The following is a 15,700-nucleotide window of genomic DNA, read 5'->3' on the forward strand; positions in this document are numbered from 1 at the left end:
TGTCTGGAGATTGGCTTTACTACGTGCAAGGGAGCCACCCAAGTTTTGGTTCACTTACTCTCAGTCTGTAAAACATGCTTGGGGAACCACTGACTGAAACCACTGCCCTGGCCAGGCACCACAGGAACCACTTACATAAGTGATTCTATTTTTATTGTTTTGAACTTTTTATTTTGTACTGGGCTATAGCCGATTAACAACGCTGTGATCGTTTCAGGTGAACAGCAAAGGGACTCAGCCAGTCATGTACTTGCAACCATGCTGCGTGAGTTATCTTAAACAGGAGATCTTGATGAGGAATGTGGAACTAACAAGTTACCACCAAACAGAAACATTTAAGAACGGTAAAGGAAGGGAGGAGATGTCAGTCTAAATGTCCTGCCAACTTCCCAGAATCCTTCTCACTGGAATCCATCTTGGCTGAATGACATGCATGCCACTAAGGACCTTGAGTCAGAGTGATTGGCCCGCGACAACGCAGAAACTAACGCAATTACCGTAAAACCTTGAGACTTCGAGCCATGTGGCAGAAAAATTCTCCTGGGTCCCTTACCCTGCTGCTCTCTGCCCCCCAAAATCTCTCACTTTGTCAGTAGGTGTCTCCTTAGATAGTTTATTCCTGAGTGTTAGACAAGAGCCCAATGTCAGGCCCTGAAAGCGGTCTGCCCTTCCGGCAACAAATCCACCTGTTGTACTTGCAGCTATCAAAGTTGTATTTCATTTTTCTTTTTTTTTTTCAGGATGACATGAGAGACCTTGAGACTGCAGCAGCTTCTCTGTTCAGTCTCCTGAATTTCCTGGAATTCTATTTTTTCCTGCAATTACATATTCCAGAGAGTCATTTCCCAATGCTGCCAAATCCTTTAAACACCCAACTGCACACTCAGACCCCCAGCCCCAGATCTTGTTCATGTTATATCTGTGTCATCTTTATCCTGTTTCATGAAGAGCTGAGAATGAACACCAAGGCATTGTGTAACAGAGCGTGAGACCTTGTTAAGTCAGAGATGATGAAATTTAAAAAGTCAGATGGCACAGATCTGACCAAAGACATTTTCTCAACACCTGTGGGCCTGCTGCCTTTCTGCATAACTTTAAGTGTGGAACAGATCATATTTGGAGGAATTTGCAAGGTGCCTTCCCTCCCTCCCCTACTTCCTTATTCTCATACCCATTTCCCTGTGTTGTAAGCGGTCAATTATAAGCTAGACTCCCTGGCCTTGGGGGGAGGGTGGACACAGCTCTGAGAAGCAAGTCAGCTGAATTCCTCAGGGGATTTTCCTTCAGACTGGACTCACTAGTTCTGAAAGCACAGGTTTCCTATTTCAAGATCTGGGCTTTGGTGGGAGAATAGGATTTGGATGGAGGTGGGAGGATGGGAATAAGGCCAAGCCCTGAAAGAAACCAGACATAGGGTTGATAGCATAAATGATAGATGTGTTTTTAAAATTCATGATTTCAGAGCTAGCTTTCCTCCCACATATTGGGAGAGAAAAATAAGATATACACTAGTGAGAGGATAAAGGAGAGATGTGAGCTGAAAAATGAGACATCTGAGAATAGCCTCAATAGGTCTCATCCCTGCATGGAAAGAGGGTGGACTGTAGACAGAGCTGGCAGGGCGAAGGAGCAACCCAGGAAGGCTGCCAGCATTTCCAAGAAACCTGCTGGGCTCAGAGGAGCTTCAGTTCAGTGCAGTTCAGTCGCTCAGTCGTGTCCGACTCTTTGCGACCCCAGGAATCGCAGCACGCCAGGCCTCCTTGTCCATCACCAACACCCAGAGTTCACTCAGACTCATATCCATCGAGTCCGTGATGCCATCCAGCCATCTCATCCTCTGTCGTCCCCTTCTCCTGCCCCCAATCCCTCCCAGCATCAGGGTCTTTTCCAATGAATCAACTCTTCGCATGAGGTGGCCAAAGTACTGGAGTTTCAGCTTTAGCATCATTCCTTCCAAAGAAGTCCCAGGGCTGATCTCCTTCAGAATGGACTGGTTGGACCTCCTTGCAGTCCAAGGGACTCTCAAGAGTCTTCTCCAACACCACAGTTCAAAAGCATCAATTCTTCAGCTCTCAGCCTTCTTCACAGTCCAACTCTCACATCCATACATGACCACAGGAAAAACCATAGCCTTGACTAGACAGACCTTAGTTGGCAAAGTAGTATCTCTGCTTTTGAATATGCTGTCTAGGTTGGTCATAACTTTTCTTCCAAGGAGTAAGCATCTTTTAATTTCATGGCTGCAGTCACCATCTGCAGTGATTTTGGAGCCCAGAAAAATAAAGACTGACACTGTTTCCACTGTTTCCCATCTATTTCCCATGAAGTGATGGGACCAGATGCCATGATCTTCATTTTCTGAATGTTGAGCTTTAAGCCAAGTTTTTACTCTCCTCTTTCACTTTCATCAAGAGGCTTTTTAGTGTCAAATGGGGCAGAGTCTCGGACTGACCGGACCCAGACTCCTGGGTCTGTGAAGGGTGAATATGCAAAAGATAACTGTGCAAATTCAGGACAGCCCTGTGGCTGCTGGCCCTGTCACTGGGAAGAGCTGTGGTTTCTTTCACCCTCCTCAGTTCAAGTCACATCCTTGGCTCCTGCGAGCTCAGCTCCTGGCCTTCTAGGAGGAAAATGCCTGTGTCATGAGAACATAGAAGATTATAGGAGATTCTGGGGACTGGGGTGAGGTAGTGAGGGGACACAAAATTTGCCTGAATAAGAACAGGAGATGACAGCCTTCCTGCCGTCTAGAGAGGGAGACAGGGGTGAGGGCGGCAGGCACTGCAGGAAAGCAGAAAGCACAGGCTAGGCAAGCAGTGGCTTCCCACCCCCATCCTGCCTCATCTGTTCTGGCCCCTACCCGGAAACCCAGAGAAACCTCCACCAGACAGTCTTGAAAGCTGATACAAGCTCCCTGGCCTCTGGATGAGAAAAGGAAGTTGTACGAAAAGAGGGGGGGAAATCCAAGTCTGATATTGCACAACAGGTGAAGTCCCACGTTGCCCCAGCACAAGGAGTCTGTGCTCTCATCTGTAATTCCCTGGTAAAGCATTTCTTCATGAGGGTGTTCAGGCTTCCTGCCATCTTCCCTGCTGATCCAGCCTCAGTGGAGTGGAGTCTCCTCCCTTCCAACTTGCTCAGGGCCAGGGAGGTGTGGGGAAAGGGCTCCAAGGGGAGGGAGGAAATCCATATCCTGGCCCTAACCCTGCCTTCTGTCTAGTAATGAAACTGTGATGAGCCATGGCTCTGCTCTGGGCTTCAGTAGACAAAGGAGAGGGTGGATTCCTCCCAGTTAGGAATGCAAGACACCCAGAGGCCCCCCCGGAGTCTGAAGAAGAATAAAGACTCCTCTTAATGTGATGGGTGTGGAGTCATTGGTGAAGCTTTGGCACTCATACTCAGCTGCTGAAGCAGCACTTTTTTTTTAGATGCCTCACCTCATTATAGCTCTTCACCCTGGAATGTGTCCACTTTACCCTGGGTTTCTCCTGTGGGGAAGTTTGACTCACTTTCAGTCTTCAAACTTCAAACAAACTTGAAGCTTGTTGTTCAGTCGCTCTGTTGTGTCTGACTCTTTGTGACCCCATGGGCTGTAGCACACCAGGCTTCCCTGTCCTCACTATCTCCCAGAGTTTGCTCAGACTCATGTCCATTGAGTCAATGATGCCATCTTACCATCTCATCCTCTGCTGCCCCCTTCTCCTCTTGCCCTCAATCATTCCCCGTATCAGGGTCTTTTCCAGTGAGATGGCTCTTCACATCAGGTGACCAAAGTATTGGAGCTTCAACTTCAGCATCAGTCATTCCATTGAATATTCAGGGTTGATCTCCTTTAGGATAGACTGGTTTGATCTCCTTGCAGTCCAAGGGACTCTCAAGAGTCTTCTCCAGCACCACAGTTCAAAAGCATCAATTCTTTGGCGTTCTGTCTTCTTTATGGTCCAATTCTCACATCTGTACATGAATACTGGGAAAACCATTGCTTCTTTATAATTCTATAAAGGATGTTTAATTATATAAATTAATTAAATTATATAAATGTTATATAAATGTCCCATTTCCTTCCACACTGAGCTGGGGCGGGGGTGGGGGGTCGTTGTGAATGACTCTGATATTGGTGATTGTATTAGCTTCCTACTGCTGCTGTAACAAACCATACACATTCAGTGTTTTAAAACAACACACAGTTATTCTCTTAAGCTTCTGGAAGTCAGAAGTCCACAATCTGATTCACTGAGCTGAATCCAAGGGAAAGTTCCCAAGTGCTCCTTTGGGGAGTTCTAGGAGAAAAACCTTTTTCTTCCCTTTTCCACCTTCTAGAATTGTATTCTTTTTGTAGTCTTTGGCTCATGGTCCCTTCCTCCTCCTTCAGAGTCAGCGGCATGGCATCTTGCTTTTGTTTTCATATTGCCTTCTCTTCTGTAGTTAGATCTTCTGTCCCTTTTATAAGGACACATAAGACTAGATTTAAAGTCCAGACAAATAACCCAGGATAACCTCCTCATTTCAAGATTTTTAACTTGATCTCATCTACAAAGTCCTTTTTGCCATGTGAGGCAATATTCACAGGTTTTGCGATTAGGAAGTGAACATCTGGGGACCATCATTCAGCCTACCATGGTGATCTAGACCTTGTCTTGGGCTTGGGGATCATGGATTCTCTCTCCCAAGCCCTTCCCTCAGACTAGTGTTGTGTATCTTTTGCCAAAGACCACCTCCTTTCCTTCCAGGCCGCCCCAACTTCTCCTTTCATTCCCTTTAGGCCCTGAGAATATCTGTCCAGTGGAAATTTCTATGATGAAGGGAATGCTCTATATCTGTGCCATGCGACATGGCAGCCATAAGACACACGGCTCAAGTGCTGGCGAGCCCTTGAGAGGTGACTAGGGCAGACTTCCCTGGTGGTCCAGTGGTTAAGAATTCACCTGTCAATGCAGGGGACACGGGTTCGACTTCTAGTCCGAGAGGATTTCACATGCTGTGCAGCAGCTGGGCTCATGAGCCACAACTGCTGAGGCTGCACGCCTTAGAACCCAAGGCCCACAGCAAGAGAAGCCGCCACAATGAGAACCCCGCATACCACCACCGCAGAGTAACCCCTACTCACCACAACTAGAGAACATCTACACCAGCAAGGAAGACCCAGAACAGCCGAAAACTAAATTAAGTAATTCATGTTTAAAAATGTGACAGCTGTAACTGAGGCACCGAACTTTATTCACTATTTGAAGTTTTGGTTGTGCTGGGTTGTCATTGCCGAGCGCCGGCTTTCTCTAGTTGCAACGAGTGGGGGCTACTCTCTAGTTGTGATGTGCAGGCTTCTCATTGCAGTGGCTTCTCCTGTGGCAGAGCATGGGCTCTATGCACACAGCCTTCCGTAGCTGTGGCTCTCTGGCCTAGCTGCTCCATGGCACGGGGAATCCTCCTGGACCAGCGCTCAAACCATGCCTTCTGCATTGGCAGGCATACTCCCATCCACTCTGCCATAGGAAAGTCCAGAACTTTAGTTTTCTTTTAATTGAAATTACATTTAATTGACATTTAAATAGTCACTTGCAGCTCGTGGTTACATATCGGACAGCTCAGATGTAGGAAGATCAAAAGTAGAAGGCAAGACCAGATCAATTCAGCCCCCAACATCCTTCTCTCAGTCCCTGCAGAATCCGAAGGAGGTTTCTACAGGAACTCTGGGATGATGGGGGTGACTGAGGGCAGGCAAGGCAGGGAATCGTGTCTGTTGGCCCCAGAGAGATACACAGTCTCAGTTCTGCTTTTCCATCACACTAAGAACACTCAAACAAGAAATGCAAATCAAAACCACAATGAGGTATCCCCTCACACTGGTCAGAATGACCATCATCCTGAAGTCTATAAATAATAAATGCTGGAGAGGATGTGGAGAAAAGTGGACCCTCTTACACTGTTAATGGGGATGTAAATCAGTACAGACACTATGGCGTACAGTACGGAGGTTTCTCAAAAAGCTAAAGATAGAATTGCCATATGACCTAACAATCCCACTCCTGGGTGTGTGTCTGGGAAAGACGAAAAGCTTAATTTGAAAAGATACATGCATCCCAGGGTTCACAGCAACACTATTTACAGATGAGGATAGGAACATCTTGGAGGACATTATTCAGCCTACCATGGCTATTTACAATAGCCAAGACGTGGACGCAACCTAAATGTCCATCGACAGCTGAATGGAAAAAGAAGATGCGGTGCATATATACAATAGAATACTACTCAGCCATAAAAAGAATGAAATATTGCCATTTGCAACAACGTGGATAGACCTAGAAATTATCACACTAAGTGAAGTCAGATGGAGAAAGACAAACACTCCATGTGATCATGTATATGTGGAATCTAAAAATAATAATAATACAAATGAACTTATTTATAAAACAGAAACAGACTCACCAGACATAGAAAACAAACTTATGGTTACCAAAAGGCAAAGAGAGAGAGAGGAGGGATAAATTAGGAGTGTGGAATTAACAGATATATACTACTATATATCAAATAGCTAAACAACAAGGATTTACTATATAAGATAAGAAATTATATTCATTATCTTGTAATAACTGATAATGAAAAAAATTTATATATATAACAAATTATATATATATACCTATATGTATATATTTGTACAATTTGAATCACTTTGCTGTACACCTGAAACACAATGCCATGAGTCAACTATAGTTCAGTAAGAAAGAACACAAGCAATTTTGAGATAGCCCCCTCTTTACCCTACTTATACAATGAGTTGTCCTTTTGGGGACCACAGTGGCATATCACAGAGCTCAGAAAAGGTAACTAACCTGGGACTTGGCACTGGCCTTGACACTTTCCGGGTGGCCTTGACAGGTCACTTCTCATTTCCTATTCCTCAGTTTCCATAATATGATAGGGCTGGACCAGATGGTCTGAGAGTTTCCTCCCAGCTTATGGATCAAGACTTAATTGTGCATATAATTCTATTTGAGCCCATGATCTCTCTGACTCATATCATAGGAATGCTTGATTGAAGGACTGTCAAGAAGAAATGGCCTTGGATTATTCCCACCACACTCCAGAACCAAATCTGACATTTATTCTTTTGTCCTTGTGACAACAGTTGGCATTTGCTTTGGCTCTAGGTCCACTAATTTAATCCACCTGATGACCCTGGGAGGAGAGACATCATGGCCCTTTTTAAGTGAAAAATCTGAGATTCAGAGAGGGAAAGAGAATCTTCTAGGTACCAGGCTGCCTAATGAGCACTTTGCACATCACTTCATAACAGCCCTTCAAAGTAAATAATATCACTCCCATTTTACAGGTGTGAAAACTGAGGTCCAATAAGACAATGAAACAGGAAACTGAGTTCTTGTTCGCGGAGCTGAAAATTGAACTTCACAAATTCACAAACACTCACACAGGCAAAGTTTATTTTAGAGGATAGAAATACAAAACTGTCAGCATAGACACTGAGAGGGGGGTGTGAAGAGCCCCCCAAAAGTGGGAATAACAGCCGTTTATGTCTTTATTAGAATTAATCTATTCATTTTTGGTTGGCTTGGGGCCAGACGTATGTAATTTCTGACCAATCAGTGTGAGAGTTGGAATGTCCAGTTTGTCATTTTTACAGCTTTCTTTGGCGTCCCAGTCTTCCCACACATTGCTATCCCTCGACCCTTTTCCAAGACCCTAGACCATTATTTAGGGACCAGAAGTGTATTTAAGAGTTAATGGTCCACCTGGAGGTTTTTTTCCTTGATAAACTGGATAAGCAGTTAACGATTGTCTTGTCCTGGGTCTGAATGTTTTATAACCCTCCAGACCAGGGAGGCCTTCCTCTGCATGCCTAGAAACTGGTACAAAGAGTTTAGCTTTATGTTAAAGAAGTAAGATGTTTACTTGAGAAGAAAAAAAATTGAAATCAAAAGATAAAAGGAACCGAGGTCTCAGAGTCCTGTACTGTCTAGCAGTTTCTGCTTCAACAAAATAACTTTCTTAACCCTAGTGAGGAGTGGAGGCCCATTTTTCTGACTCTGAACGACTTCGTCTTCCTATTTATGACTTCCCCGCAAGACGTCCTGCAGCAGCACAGATATCTTTTTGAGTCATCCTTTCACCGTGCCCCCCAGGCAGACATGCAAGCCTCAACAAGTCACCGCACCTTTGAGCCTCTATGCCGTCATCGGTAAAATTGAGAGTAATAGTCCCTGCTTCATAAGGGTATTAAAATCCACCTTGCTAAAAGTATTAAGTGAGGTTTGTGTCTTTAGACATTTTGCCCCATATTCCATCCTCAGTCATTGTTCATTCTTATGATGTTTGGAAATTGCAGTTTGTCCCTACTCATAATACCAGGCAATTCCCTTTATTACAAATCAAAGCACAAAGAAATGGTCTACATTTTTTAAAAAGTTTTATTACAAAAACACTTGAAATCTGTTGCATTACCCATGTATTCACAATAGCAGAGGAACAGTGATGGTGGGCCATCCCCTTGGGGGACAAGTGTCCTTTGGTAAAACAAACATAAATAACGGGGAACAGTACCAAATACAGTAATAACACAGCACAGAATTGAAAACTTAAATTAAGAGAAGGAACAGGGTCTGCTGAGGGGAGTCGTGAGCATGGAGAGGGTGCATCTTGCTGAGAAGCATCGGGTTCAGGTGACCTTTCCTGCGGAACACCTGCCCCGGGGCTCGGAGCAGCTCAGTTCAGTTCGAGGTCATCCATGTACTCCTGGACCCAGGGCTCACTGGGGTTGGCGCAGACCTGCCTGCCCTTTTTGGTCTGGAATCTGTGGAACCAAGAGTGGACAGGTAAGAATCTCTTGGGGCCTTGCCTTTGTTGGGTATTCCCCATCCTTAGCTCATGTTGCACAGCCTAGTGGGGGGCTGCTGGAACCTGATTCCTTGTAACTTCCTCCCTGGGGTTTAGCTCTGGCTTCTAGGGTTAACCAGATTAGGAACCCATGAGTTTTGCAATCAATGCCGATGTAACCTTCCCATTCATTTCCTGCTGTCCCCATCAGTGACTTTTCCACGTGTTTTCTAAGCGTGCTTTAAGGAAACAGCCCACATCTCCTGTCATCTTTTTTATTTTACTGTTTAATCGCCCCCCACCCTAAATAAATCCCCTTCTTTAATCCTGCCCTCACCCTTGCCTCCCTGAAAAGCCCAGGTTTGATACTCACACCACGGCTGGCTGGGAGCAGAGGCTGCTGGTCTCGTAGTAGTCAATCACAAAGTTGCGAGGAATCTGCCGCAGGGTGTAAGAGAAGCAGCAGGCCGTGGGAGGGTCTGAGCCCACTGGAAAGAAAGACCGAGGTGAGACCGAAGTTCTACAAGGTGCTCTTCGTTTTAGCTTCTAGTCATAGATATTCAAGGGATATTCCCGTACATCTATCAGATCCCCCAACGCAGTCCCTTATATTCAAGCCCACGCACTTGGAGTAGGAGTCTTATTCTGAACAGAGGATCCTAGAGATGAAAGAATTCTACAAGGTGGAGGCTGGACTGGGTCTCAGATCACATGTCTTTACTTCCTTTCATTTTACAGATGGAGAAACTAAGGCACTCAGAGAGACAGAGACTTGCTTAAGCCAGCCTATGAGTTGCTCTTTCTTATGAAAACGGGAACTTAAATATTACTGAGTATTTACTAGGCTCTGCATTTAACAGCAGGCTACTTAGAGATCTCCCTGGCTCCTTTTTGCCCCATCCCCGAATGCTACTGTTGGATCAGCATCAACTAGAAAAGTCAGTTCTCTCTACACCCTGACTCGGGGGCTGCGAGAAGGGCGGACTTACTTGGTGCTGAGAGCGCCGGAGAACAGAAGGCAGCCGCGAGCACGAGGAGGGACAGGACAGTCACACAGAGCTTCATGGTCTTGGCAGAGGAGAGATTCGCCCGGAGCTTGGACTGCAGCACCCAGAAGCTTCAGAACCCTTCTGTGTCCTGTGCTGAGCCTGAGCTGGGAACCCCTCTTTATAGGAACTCTGAGGCCTGGGACGGAGGTGAGGGCATTGGAGGGCGAGTGGAATTTCCAGGGTACAGATGATGTCATGGTGCTGAGAGGGAAACTAAAGCTAGCTGACAGCGAGGAGCTCTGCACAGCTTTCTCTTCCTCAGTGGTGTCATCACGGAGGAAAGCGGAGGGAGGTGGGGGAGATAAGAAGTGGGTTGAACCCTAGAGGGAAGTGGTACACCAGAGACAGTGACTGAGACTTGGGGGGAGAATTACAAACCCAAGAGGAAAGATGGAACCTTCACACCTGCTAGCAGGGGCCTGCAGATGAGAACCATCCTGCTCTCAGTGGTTAGCACCTCCAGAAGCTACAGACTTCATGTCAGTTCTTCCAGGGCGACCACAGCCCTGACCCCAAGAAGGAAGAGGAAGCCAGGATTCCATGTCCCATTGCGGGCCTCTTTCGGCTGGGCTGAGTGACTTTAGCATAAAGAAAGAGTCCAGCATTGAAAGTGCACAAGGCTGCAACAGAAGTATAGCTTCCGCATAGTGAACATTTACACGTGCCAGGTGCTGGGCAAGCTGCCCTATACGCACAAGATATCTTTAACCATATAACATCCACCATAACCCTGAGCAGGGGTGTGATGATTCCCCAGGCAATCAGAATCAGAAAGCAGAACAGAAACCACTGATAATCTCAAGGCCACACAGCTATTTAGTGGTAGCGCCATGATTTGGACTGAGATTCATCTGACCCTAAAATCTTTCCACCTTGCCACCTCCAGGACACATCTCGAAGGTGACCACAGAGAGACAGAAACTGCCGGCCACCTTGCAGCCATGCCAAAGACTCAGGGTTGAATGCAGGAAAGAAGTGTGGGCCATCTGTCCTAGAACAAGAATGGAATGTGAAAGAAATCAAGCTTTCCTCGTGCTCCCTTAAGCCAATAACAGACAAGGAGAAAGAATTTAGGAGGAACCAAGAATTTAGGAGGACACCCAGATAGAGAAAGTTCCTCCATTATTGGGACTTCCCTGGTGGTCCAACTGGCTAAGACACCACGCTCCCAATGCAGGGGGCCTGGGTTCAATTCCTGATCAGGAAACCAGATCCCACACGCTGCAACTAAGAGTTTGCAAGCTGCAACTAAGACCTGGTGCAGCCGAATAAATAAATAAATAAAATTTAAATACATAAAAAGTTTTTAAAAGAATATTCCTACATTATAAAAAAAGGAATTGGATATACTTGGCAATGAATTCATCTATGTTACAGATAAAGTGTATAATCTAATCATGTGGGTGCTCCACCGTCGTCCAATTCCTTGTATTTACGTAAAGTCCTGCCTGGTACGGCGGCTGCTGTGGGCCTGAAAGTGACTATGTGAAGTTTCCAAAGGCCAGGAATACAGTAGTGCATGAACTGGGAAAGTTAGAGTCATGGGGTCAAGACCACTGCCCACCTCTAGCTCAATCACTCTAACCCCCTGCTCATCCCCTCTTCCACATTGCCACCTGACTCCCTCTGCTTTGAAAAACAATAAAGAGTGTAAAGAGGGAGCCAGGCCTCCTGGGAACTGTAGCAATATGGGAGAGGAGTCAGAGCATCTTGGAGAATCTCAGGATCACTAAATACTGTTCAATGCCACCCTGCTTCATCACTCTCCCTGCTCCCTGTCCCCACCACCTACACAGGCGCCCAGCCTGTACTTCTTTCCTCTAACCTTTCTGTCCTCACCCCTTTCTTTCTGTGAGTCTTGCTTCAAATGTCCTGATCTTCACCAAGACCCCACCCCCAGCTCTAACAGTCTATGATCCCTGATATCTATCGCAAGTATCTCTCAAGGTCTCTCCTGGTTGACGGAGTTTCATCTTCACACATCTTTTTTGCTTCAAGACCAGGCAGATGTGTCTTATAGCACCTGGAACCTACACAGACTTTGTTATCTGTGGCATTTCCATTCACCCCAAGCCACCTGCTCTCTGTCAGGGCAGATAGAGCCGAATGAAGCCCCACCCCAGCCCTCAAAGAGTTCTTAGTCAAGAGGTGATGATGACAGGGACGGAAATAACTATCTCTTAAGATAGAACATGGTACATCTCGTGTCAGAGGTAGAAACAAAATGTCAGAGAGCCCAAAGCGTGGAGAAGACTATCCCTTGGATGTAAATGGATCGTTCCAACTCAAGGCTAAATCCACTGTGCACTACGGAAGAGCCCTTGAGTGGAGACCTCAGTCTCAATGAGTGGCGAGTGCTAGTCTTTAAGCCGTGCGGATGTATAAGAAGAATGATAAGAATAGGTGATTAGCCACACAGTGCATCTGACTGTTGACTTTTGCCTCCTAGCCTTGATTTGATCTTTGGCTAATGCAGGTAAAAATGTTTGTATTCATTAAGGTCTTAACAATAATACTGCGTTCACACCAGTGAAGCTTCACACAGAGAATATAAAGGCTTGTGTCAACACGTTTAGCTAAATTAATGGCCTCCAAGATTTATACACTGAGGTCTTCTCTAACTAATAATCGACTGTGCAGTCCATGGAATTCTCCAGGCCAGAATACTGGAGTGGGTAGCCTTTCCCTTTTTCAGGGGATCTTCCCAACCCAGGGATTGAACCCAGGTCTCCAACATTGCAGGCGGATTCTTTACCAGCTGAGCCACAAGGGAAGCCCAATAATCAATAGAGAATGATAACAAATGCCTTTTGTATGCACAGCCAAAAAATTGCTCTTCTCCTCCAGAGAACCGTCCCTGACCTCTCCTGCAGCTGAATTCTGTATCTCCCTTTGGGCACCTCTGTTGCATTACCTGCAATATGTGTGTCTGCTTGATTGTCTCCTCCCCTAGAAAGGGAGCTTCTTGAGGCAGAAATTGTGTTCTGCTTTTCTGTGTCTACAGTAGGTGTTCAATAAACACTTGGTTAATAAGTGCCCAAAGGCAGCCCAAACTGTTTTAATTTGAGGGGGTGTGGTGGGCAACATGAACTCAGGATGTGAATTCAAAGTAGCCAAATGAAGTAGGAATGAACTGGACGTTTGACTCTTTATGCAGAATGTTTCTGGGGCTTTTTGTTTTGTTCTCTAATTTTATTTATTTATTTATTTTTGGCTGTGCTGGGTCTTCGCTGCTGGGAGGGCTTTTTACTTCTAGTTGCGACGCGTGGGCTTCTCACTGCTGTGGTTTCTCTTGCTGCGGAGCACAGGCTCTAGGGCTCACAGGCTTCAGGAGTTGCAGCTCCCGGCTCTAGAGCACGGGCTCAGCAGTTGAGGTGCACAGGCTCAGTTGCTCTGTGGCACGTGGGATCCTCCAGGATCAGGGATCAGACTCGTGTCTCCTGCATTGGCAGGTGGATTCTTTACCACTCAGCCACCAGGGCAGCCCCTATTCAGAATGTTCTGATGGACTCGTAACCCTCCTGCTCCCCCTCCTTCAACCCACATGCCCAGTGGTTTTATGGTGATGGATACTGTTCCAGGACTCGGCTCTTCCCAGTTCAGGCATGTCAGAAGTGACAGTGAGAGTCAACCACAGTTCCGGGGGACCCCGTGTGCATACTGTGAGCTGCCCCCTCACTCCTGAGCAGGGAAACTCTCCACTTCCCCCTCATTCATGCTGATAAGAGGTTTCCCTTCCCATGCCCCCTACTGCTTCCCCTCACTGCCACTGCACTCGAAACTCTATCCTGGGAACTTTCACATCTGTTTTGTCATTTTTGTCCTCCCAGCTTCCCGAGGCTGAAAGCGAGATCACTGACTACAGCCATCACATGACCTTACAAAAGTCCTAGTACTTTTAGTGTTGATTTCCCTCAGCACATCCATGTCTGTGATTTTATCTGAGTCCAATCTGTTTTTCCATGCCTCAGATTAGAAAGCAAGACCTAGAGAAGTGGAAAAAAAAAAATTTGATTAAGGTTACATAGGATATATGTCAAGACTCAGTTTCTTATAACTCCTGGTCCAGAGATGACTAAATTTCTTTGACAGGTGTGACCTTCTGAGATCACATGTGGCAAGTCTCTGTAGGTACCAGACTCTCAAGAGAGATTTCAAAAACTCCTTCCTGCTGAGGAACCAGAAGCAGAGGTGGTCAATCCCAACATTCTCTGCTTTTGTTAAAGGGGAGGGCCGAGATGCAAGTGTAGGGGAGACCACTGGGTGCCAAGACCAAGAGCACTAGCTGCTAGGAGTCAGAGTGCCCAGAACTAGAGAGTTCCTTGTGAGTGGACGTTGAGCAAAGCCATGCTGAGCTAGGATATACAGTCGTTCCTCCAAGATCATAAACCAAGAAGAGGTGAATCCTTTGGTCTGGCCAACGTGATAGCCCAGCTCCTTGGTGAGAATGGGAGCAGAAGAGGGATTGTAGATTGAAAAAGTAGGGACACAGTTACCCGAAGTGCCGGGTTCAAGGTGGAGTCCACAGAGTAGTGAGCTGGTTGAAGCTGTCCATCAGAGCCTCTTCTTAAAGTGGAAAAGTGCCTTCACAGCCATCCGCAGCCTGCTGTTTAGCTGTCAGAGGTGGATGGCAGTGACTTCAGGGGATGTCAACTTCCGGAGAGGAGTTTGCTTGGTGAGTTCACGAAGAAAACTGTCAGTATTCCTTCTGAAGCATCTTTCTTCCTTCTGACGACACTTCTACATCTCTTTCAAGTTCTTTCCAGGCTGGTCACGGGGCACATCCAGAAACAGAATAAAATGATTTAGTAAAACTTTGTTGGGGACCTACTATGTGACAGGCATTGGGTATACATGTTAAAGGCTTTCAAAAAAGATGGTGCTTGATTTTTCAAAAATTCATGTCAGTTTGCTTTTCTTTTTCAGGGAATATACAGGGTTACTGTACAAAATTTAGAAAATATTGGAAGGCATAAATGAAGAAAACAAAAATTATCCAGCATTCTGTACATGGTTTTGTATTTTATTATTGTTACTTAATATCCTTTATGGAACCAGTATATCTTATTTGTGTTTCTGTATATTCTTCCATATTATTAAAAAGTTATTCAAAATTAGCATTCATGATGTTTCATTGTATGAGTATATAAAACTTTTACACCAAAATTTATATTTAACCATTCTGTTACTTAGCCCCCTCAGTTTGTTCTAACTTTATTCTAAATTTAGCTGAGACTTGAAGGATGATTAACCAGGAAAAGAGTGTGAGAGTGGGGTCATTCAGGAAAAGAACAAGAGACTTGTGCTTTTTAAAATATATAAAATAGATTACTTGAAATATTTCAGTTATAATGATGATAGTAACGAACACATAGCACTTACCATGAACCAGTCATGTTCCAAGCCTTTATACATACTAATGTATTTCACTAGTCCACCCTAAAAGAAATCAGTCCTGAATATTCATTGGCAGGACTGATATGAGAGCTGTAACTCCAATACTTTGGCCACCTGATGTGAAGAGCTGACTCACTGGAAAAGACCCTGATGCTGGGAAAGATTGAAGGCGGGAGGAGAAGGGGACGACAGAGGATGGGATGGTTGAATGGCATCACCGACTCGATGGACATGAGTTTGAGCAAGGTCTGGGAGTTGGTGATGGACAGGGAAGCCTGGCGTGCTGCAGTGCATGGGGTCGCAGAGTCAGACACAGCTGAGCGACTGAACTGAATGTATTTCATCCTCACAGCAGTCCTCTGAAGTAGGTTCTATTATTATCCCCTTTCACTCATGAGAAAGCTGAAGCACAGACAGGTAAGTAACCC

At 45.6% G+C, this 15,700-nt stretch overlaps 1 protein-coding gene across 1 annotated transcript; it reads right to left on the reverse strand.

Annotated features, from left to right (window-relative positions):
* Nucleotides 1-8,402: 8,402 nt before the first annotated feature.
* Nucleotides 8,403-9,971, reverse strand: LOC101114285 (C-C motif chemokine 4). The gene is made up of 3 exons (XM_004012447.6): nt 9,816-9,971; nt 9,200-9,314; nt 8,403-8,803 (listed from the first exon to the last, which is right to left on the reverse strand). The coding sequence occupies exons 1-3, from the start codon at nt 9,889-9,891 to the stop codon at nt 8,716-8,718; spliced, it is 279 nt and encodes a 92-aa protein (XP_004012496.1). The 5' UTR covers nt 9,892-9,971; the 3' UTR covers nt 8,403-8,715.
* Between the last annotated feature and the right edge of the window lie 5,729 nt (nt 9,972-15,700).

Source organism: Ovis aries, chromosome 11 (assembly GCF_016772045.2).
Source record: "Ovis aries strain OAR_USU_Benz2616 breed Rambouillet chromosome 11, ARS-UI_Ramb_v3.0, whole genome shotgun sequence".
Taxonomy (NCBI): Eukaryota; Metazoa; Chordata; class Mammalia; order Artiodactyla; family Bovidae; genus Ovis; species Ovis aries.

Coding starts and splice junctions, on each gene's coding strand:
- LOC101114285 (XM_004012447.6), bottom strand. CDS start 9,891: ATGAAGCTCTGTGTGACTGTCCTGTCCCTCCTCGTGCTCGCGGCTGCC. Junction 9,315..9,815: donor TCCGGCGCTCTCAGCACCAA/GTAAGTCCGCCC, acceptor CTTTCTTTCCAG/TGGGCTCAGACCCTCCCACG. Junction 8,804..9,199: donor TGCTCCCAGCCAGCCGTGGT/GTGAGTATCAAA, acceptor TTGGTTCCACAG/ATTCCAGACCAAAAAGGGCA.